At 40.3% G+C, this 7,432-nt stretch overlaps 1 protein-coding gene across 1 annotated transcript; it reads right to left on the bottom strand.

The window, feature by feature from the left end:
* Window positions 1–3,517: 3,517 nt before the first annotated feature.
* Window positions 3,518–6,172, bottom strand: LOC141440296 (gloverin-like). Its single transcript, XM_074104766.1, has 5 exons — window positions 6,115–6,172; window positions 5,574–5,674; window positions 5,357–5,498; window positions 4,778–4,963; window positions 3,518–3,743 (listed from the first exon to the last, which is right to left on the bottom strand). The coding sequence occupies exons 2-5, from the start codon at window positions 5,666–5,668 to the stop codon at window positions 3,612–3,614; spliced, it is 555 nt and encodes a 184-aa protein (XP_073960867.1). The 5' UTR covers window positions 5,669–5,674; window positions 6,115–6,172; the 3' UTR covers window positions 3,518–3,611.
* Between the last annotated feature and the right edge of the window lie 1,260 nt (window positions 6,173–7,432).

Below are 7,432 nucleotides of genomic sequence, written 5' to 3'. Positions count from 1 at the left end.
TAAAAATATTTAAGTTTTATTCATGCCTCTTTCATATTTTTTCGCCTGGTCGATCGAGTGAATGACACTCGGTTTCTTTTGGGGTCTATCTAGGGTTGTTAACCTTAGTGCACAGATTTGTGGTATAGGTACCTCTATTTTAGATCAAGTTACGGGACTGTGCTATAAAATACGGGACTCCTTAACTCGACCTAACTGGGTACGGTAGCCTGGCCGTCAATGTAAAAAAAAAATTGTCTTACTCTTTGTTTGAGAACTATAAAAAATACAACCGAATTGATAACCTCCTCCTTTTTTTGAAGTCGGTTAGAAACGTATTTTACCACGGTTTTAAAATAAGCAAGTTGGTGGAAATCGAGTTCTATGGACACCCCCCGGTGCTGAGTAAAATAACCGACTTGGTATAACATTGGATCTCAGAACTTTTTAGCAATATAAGAACTGCATTGCGAGACTTGCATCTTTTTACATGTAATGTTTTTGATGGGATTCCTCTTATTTATAAACCCAAGAGGAGGTGGCGGGACAATTTGAGCGCTTTTCAACTCGATTGGCAGGTGCACGCCCGGGATAGGGAAGAGTGGCGGAGGAAAAGGGAGGCCTTTGCCCAGCAGTGAGACCAGGGCCGGATTTAGAGGTCTGGAGGCCTCCAGACAACAAATTTCAGGCAACAAAGGAGTGGAGGCTCCCCCCCCCTCCGCCGCCCAAACTATTTCCAAATAAAATGAACAATTGTACAAAGTACTATGGGTAAAGGTAAAATAGCGAAAAAAATATCAAAGGAAAAAGTTGTTTATTAATGATTACTCGTCGTATTTTGAAAAAAAACCGAAATCTATTGTTGGGGCCCCTTTTTTGTGGCACCCCGGGGCTGTAGCCCCGAATGTCCTTCCCTAAATCCGGCCCTGAGTGGGACATATCACAGGCGACATAAAAAAAACTGACTGTTCATTTCAGTGCTCATAATTTAGTTTATTGTAATTAGCCCCTGTATTTTGTTTTAGAAAAATGTCTTTCTGCCAAGATTCTTGCAGCGCATTCTTCTTGGCAAAATAATGCTCTTTCCGAAAGCGCGGTAGTTTAAATAACCTAACCATAAAAATATCATTTTTAATACAAACTTTTTTTGCTGACTGTACTTTTTGTTGACTGTACTTGCATTGTCACCCAAACTACATTTGCATACCAAATTTCAAGTAGATGCTATTTACCTGTGAAGAGTTCCGTCCTGTGGAGACGATCCTGGCTGGACTACCAGGATGTCACTACTAGATTTATGTATTGTCACGTGATTTACATAAGTATTCAAAATTTCAAGTCAATCTGACTACTGGAAGGTGGTCAAATTTAACTTGCAAGATTGGATTACAGACAGACAGACAGACAGACAACGGGACAGGTGAAACTAAATAAAACCTTGTAAAAAGTGTCATGTAAAGCCCTTTGTGGCCTACGTACAGAATATATGTTTTTTTTTAGTTTAAGCTGAAAAACAGAACAATCGGCGTCCCCTGCGGACCGAGTGCGGGACGCATACTCTAGGGCTCCAGAAATGGGATGTTCCGCGTACAGTATTCGTACAGTACATTACTTCGAGCTATTTCATTGTAAATTTATTTCGAGGATCTCGGAAACTGCTCTGTTTTAATGATATTGCCTGTGTGGGTTTTAGATGACGAAAAATCTACCTTGGTCTAATCCTTGGAAAACGCGTGTTCGAGTTTTGGCCCGAGCAAAGCGCTGTCACCCATGTAACTTACTTCATCATCATCATCATGTCAGCCGAAAGACGTCCACTGCTGGACATAGGCCTCCCCCAAGGCTCTCCACTCAGACCGGTCTTGTGCTCTTGTGTCTTGTGCTTTGTGGTTGTAACTTACTTAATAATAATAATAAAGCCCTTTATTCTGAACCACAAGCATGAGAAAATAATAATAATAAATTTATAAAAAACTGGTTAAATAATGTCTCGTAGTTCAGCGTGCCTGTTGGCATAGGCCTCCTCCAACCTTTTCCGTTCGGTTCTGTCGCGTGCTACCCTTCTCCAGTGGTGTCCAGCTGTTAGTTTTAAATCGTCCTCCCATCTCGTCTGTTGTCGTCCACGGTAGCGCTTGCCGTCTCTAGGGTACCAATCCGAGACAATCTTGCCAACGTGTAACTTACTTACTTGGAATTAAATATTAGTTACTTTAAATTAAAATGTTACCATTAAATAGGCGAGAGCAAGTCTGCGCGGCTTCGTTGGCTCGGCCACGAGAGAATGGGAGAGGATCGTGCGGCCAAGAGAGCATACCTAGGACAATCGATTGGAAGACGGCCAATAGGAAGGCCTAGGTATCGCTGGTTGAATGAAGTCCGAAAAGACCTGTGCAACATGCAGGTGGCAGACTGGCGCCTTGTTGTACAGGATAGGAACAATTGGCGGAGTCTGGTATCGGAGGCCAAGATCCACTTTGGGTCGCTGAGCCGGCGAAGTAAGTATGAAAGTTAAATTGAAAAACTTAATATATAGCTATATATTTGAGAAAAAAAAAACAATCGGATATTTAAAACAGGAAAAATCCTCGAGACTCCATCAACGATCTATTTACATACAAATTTGTAAGGAACCCTCAGTGCATGAGTCCGACTCGCACTTGACCGGTTTTTAAATGTATCTATCTTTTACTTCAAAACATTACATTCATATTTAATGCCTCATGTCACTTAAAAATGTTTTGCATAATCATATTTGATTACAAGTACCTACCTACCTACAATAATCTATAAGTGTGTAGGTAGTCCTAATCCTTCGGGTGTTTGGAAAATTATACTAATAGGAGACGTAAATAAAATGTAACCTTTTATATTATATACTATAATTTATTAAATAAAGTTTCCAAATAGATGTAATCTAATTAACAATATTTAAATGTTTTGAGATTATTAAGTGATTCTAGTATGTACGAAATTACACTTCGAGAGCAATTCCAAGGAAAACAGGAAAGAGCGAAGTATGCGCAATAATTCAACAAATACATAAATGAACATTGCCTTAATATTTCCAAAGAATCCTTGGACCTTGTGAACAAAGTAATGCGACCAGAAATTTAAACATAAGTTTATGGTGCTGACAAACTTTAGCATTCACTTGCAACGAACATTTATATGGTCAGTTTAGGGAACGCTTTAGTAAATTAATGCTCGTCAAAATGTTTATTTTTCACGATGATGTCGGTAGGATGCACGGCAAAAAGCTCGAAGCAAATTTTGCCATCGTTTCGCTTAAACGCTCCTTTAGGGCTACTACGAAATAAGAAAATCGAAGTTCGTAACATACCGTCCCGCCACCGCTTATATTATTTAATACGAGAGTACGGTACGATACGAACTCCGATTTTCGAATTTCGTAGTAGCCCTACTGGCCCTATACCTACTACGGAGTGCAAAATTCGAACTTCGCGTATCTTGCTGTCCCGCTGATTGAGAGGACGGGGCGATACGAACTTCGATTTTAAAAGCTCGCAAAATAAAGAAAAGAGGGGTTTGTTGCTTAAGTTTATCAGCACCATACAACCAGTGTAAATTTAGCTCCGTTCTTCAGGTACGATGGTTTTTACAGTACTGTTGGCTTAGAACCGATATTCAAAGTTAGCGCGGCCGCCGTAGTCCGAAGGGCGACCCTCGCGGTGGCTGTAGTAGCCTCCGGCAGTTAGCTCAGAGTTCTTGAACGGCTCCCATCTGCCGCCAGCGTCCACATCCACCTGTACAGCAAGGAAATTATGTGTTGTGTAAGGACATTGTGATGTTACCCCTCTTTCTGCGTGTGGTGATTGTGCATCATTAAGCTTTTGGCAGTGTGACTAAGATACCTAACGGGCTAAGGAAAGCAATCATCATCATCACCATCATCATCATCAGCCTATAGCAGTCCAATGCTGGACATAGGCCTCCCCCAAAGAGCGCCATTTCGCCCTGTCCTCGGCTAGACGCATCCAGCTTCTACCAGCAGCCTTTCGCAAATCGTCACTCCACCTGGCCGGAGGGCGTCCTACACTACGTTTGCCAAGAGGCGGTCTCCACTCAAGAACTCGTTTACTCCAGCGGTTGTCGGTTCTTCGACAGATATGACCAGCCCACTGCCACTTCAACTTGCTAACAAAAAGCAATGTCATATCAGCATTCACCATTCACCATTATTAAAAGTTCATTGTCACCATCATCATCATCATCATCATATCAGACATAGGACAACCGCTGTTGGATATAGGCTTCCATAGACTTCCAATAGCTTCAGTTGGAAGCGGCCTGCGTCCACCCACAGTGAACCCGCAGTTTTAACCAGGTCCTCCGTCGATCTAGTTCGTGGACCACAATCCACAGCAGTCTCCATTCGAGAACTTTTCGGCCCTAACGGCCATCTGTTTTCCGTGCTGGTTCTCTATCGTTTGCCCGAATTTCATATGTCCGAATGTATCCCGAATGTTTCTAGAATTTCCATTTGCCATAAAGTAATTTATTTCTGAAATAGTAATTTCTTCAGAGTTGATATTAAACTAACCTAACCTAACCTACTGCATTCTATATGATGGCATTTAAAAAAATCCTGAAAACAGCACGGTTCTATATATTTTATGGCAAACGTTGGTATGGCAAGTGAAATTCGGGCAAGTAAAGGTAAACGCTCCGTGCTTATGTATATGGTATGGTGTATATGGCTTGCCTATTGCCACTTCAACGAGCATTCACAAAAAGTTATTTATGAATATAGGGAACATTACAGACTTATGATACGTACCCTAGCGCGTCCGCCAAGCCTCTTGCTAGCGTCAATAGAGGCCATAGAGTTAGAGTCCTGCCAGGTAAGTTTGCTGCCGAGGTGAGTTGAGTCCCGCGTGGGCCCGAGCACACGCGTGCCGTACGCCTGCGCCGCCAGGCGGCCGCGGTCGTCGTTGATTATGTTGTGCTCATAACCACCTTGACCCTGGTAAAGAATATTTTTTTAATCAATAAAAAATACAATAAAAAAAAGTTATTTAAGAATTGTCATCCTTGCTTCCCTGAAGCACGGAAGACCAAACCCTCCGGCCAGAAACCGGAGTGCAGGAACATCTTCATCAGGAACTTGGATTCCGGATAGCCCAGTTGTTACAGAACATGGCTTCGAAGCTTGAGGTTCCGGGTTCGATCCCCGGTCGTGACAGATATTTGTATGAAAAATACGAATGTTTGCTCTCGAGTCTTGGGCGTTTAATATGTATTTAAGCATGTGTATCTTGCGTAGTACCCACAACACAAGCTTTGCTTACTTTGAGTCTAGCTAGATTAATTGAAGTCAAGTGTCACGTGATCTATATTTATTTATTTATTTACTTACAAATAATCCTCCTCTAGCGGTGCTTCCGAGAGTCCCAATGAGTTTCCCATCCTGACCGATCGGGATAGAGCCAGTGACGTCACGGCGCGGACGTTTTCTATCCCGTTGCTTGCGCAGCTGATCCAGCCTGTATTGGTATTCACTAAAACAAAATAGATTGATTTATAGAAATTGATTACAACGCCATCTTTAGAGAGCCATTTCAAACTTCAGTTACCTGTTGTCCACGAATGATTGAGGTTCATAGTTCTCGTAGTATTCCTGGGCAGCAACAGCTACAAGTAGAGCAGCGAAAACGTAGATGAACTTCATTTTGATCTAAAATATGGAATAAAATATTTGAAAAAAATTAAAACTGTTATGTAATTCTATACACGTAAAAAGTAAGATTATTTCAAAAAATAAAAGCAGAAAATCGATAAATAAAAGCATCTACGGAAAAAGCATATCTAGGAGAAAGGGAATCGAAAAAAAAGACACTTTCTACTTCTTAGTAGCCAAACTGTCAAACACCGTATCTCCATTGCTTATTGCTATATTATGGGAATTGTTATTAAGTATTGTATTCTCACGATTAAATAACTTTTGTCCAAAAATAAAAATAGATTTTAGCTGAATGTACTTTTTGATAACTGTACTTGCATTATCATCCAGCTTACATAATTAGGTATACTAAAATTGGAAGTGAAATGAACTTGCATGACTCAAAAACAATAACAATAAACAGGCTTGTAAAAAGTGTCTTAATTGCCACTTACTCGTACCAGGATATTCCTTCTCCTCAGAAGATGTCTCTCTATAAAGCTCAAATGCCTTAGTGATAACGTCTTTAACCGAACGCTCCTTTATATACAAAGTGAGGACAATGAAGGGGATTCCTTCAATTATCTGCATACTCGAATGACTGTACCTAAATAGGTATTTAAACACATGTGCAAAGTACTTCCCCTCGGTTCATCTTAGCGTTGAACTCCGCGAGATAAGAAGTAACTCCCGCATTAATTGCTTTTTAACCGACTTCAAAAAAGGAGGAGGTTCTATGTTCCAATGTTTGTATTTTTTTTATGTATGTTCGCCGATTACTCAGTCAATTGTAGACCGGTTTTCAAAATTCTTTTTTTATTCGAATGAGTACTCTTCTGAGGTGGTCCCACTGTCACCAAGTCAAGATCTGATGATGGGATCCTAAGGAAATCGAGAGCAACTCTCAAATTTTATAGGCACATTTTGGCATTTTTAGCATTATTATCATTTGGTAAACTGGACCTGATGAAGAAGACCGTAGATGACCAAAGGAACTCGTCAAAGTTAAGTAATGCTCGCTCGTCTATAACTGATCATTATTCATATACCTAGATAAGCGACTAAAAAGGAGCTTTAAGTTAATGATTCTTTCGAACTGATCTAATGCTGAACCCGGAAGGTAGGCAACGGAACTCTGTTATAAAACAACGTAACTAAGCCGTGTTTGGGCTTCATGGAATCGTTGTGAGATGTAGTTTAGTTACGAATCACGAAATAAAGAAAAATTTTAACAAAAAAGTAAAACCGACTCCAATAAAATAAAAAAATATCAAAAAATGGAACCGACTACAAAACCCTTGAAAATATTTTTCTAGCACTTGGTACCTACTAGCTCGAAGTCGGTGTCTCAGCATGACCCAGCAGGATGGATTGAAACCCATGGATTAAAAAAATTACGTGTAAAAGTGCCCATTGCAGCCTATTTACTGAATACATCATTTGAATTTTGAATTTTTTGAATTTTGACCCATAGTATGTAGGTGAGGTAGCCGACTATTGTTCCATTTCTGCTGGCTCGTGCTGAGGCACCGACTTCGAGCTAGTAGGTACCTAGTGCTAGAAAAATAATTTCAAGGGTCAAAACCGGTAGTCGGTTCCATTTTTTGTTATTTTTTTTTTGGAGTCGGTTTTACTTTTTTGTTAAAAGTTTTCTTCAGTATCAACTGACGTAATGCATCTAAGATGGTGTGTTCCCACTAGTTGTTAACAGTACTATTATAGAACTCTATTCTAGTACTGTCAATAGAACTAGTGGGAACACACCTCTAATAT

This window comes from Choristoneura fumiferana, chromosome 22, assembly GCF_025370935.1.
Source record: "Choristoneura fumiferana chromosome 22, NRCan_CFum_1, whole genome shotgun sequence".
NCBI lineage: Eukaryota > Metazoa > Arthropoda > Insecta > Lepidoptera > Tortricidae > Choristoneura > Choristoneura fumiferana.
Note: the sequence above shows the minus strand (reverse complement) of the source record. Positions and strands in the feature narration are given on the sequence as shown.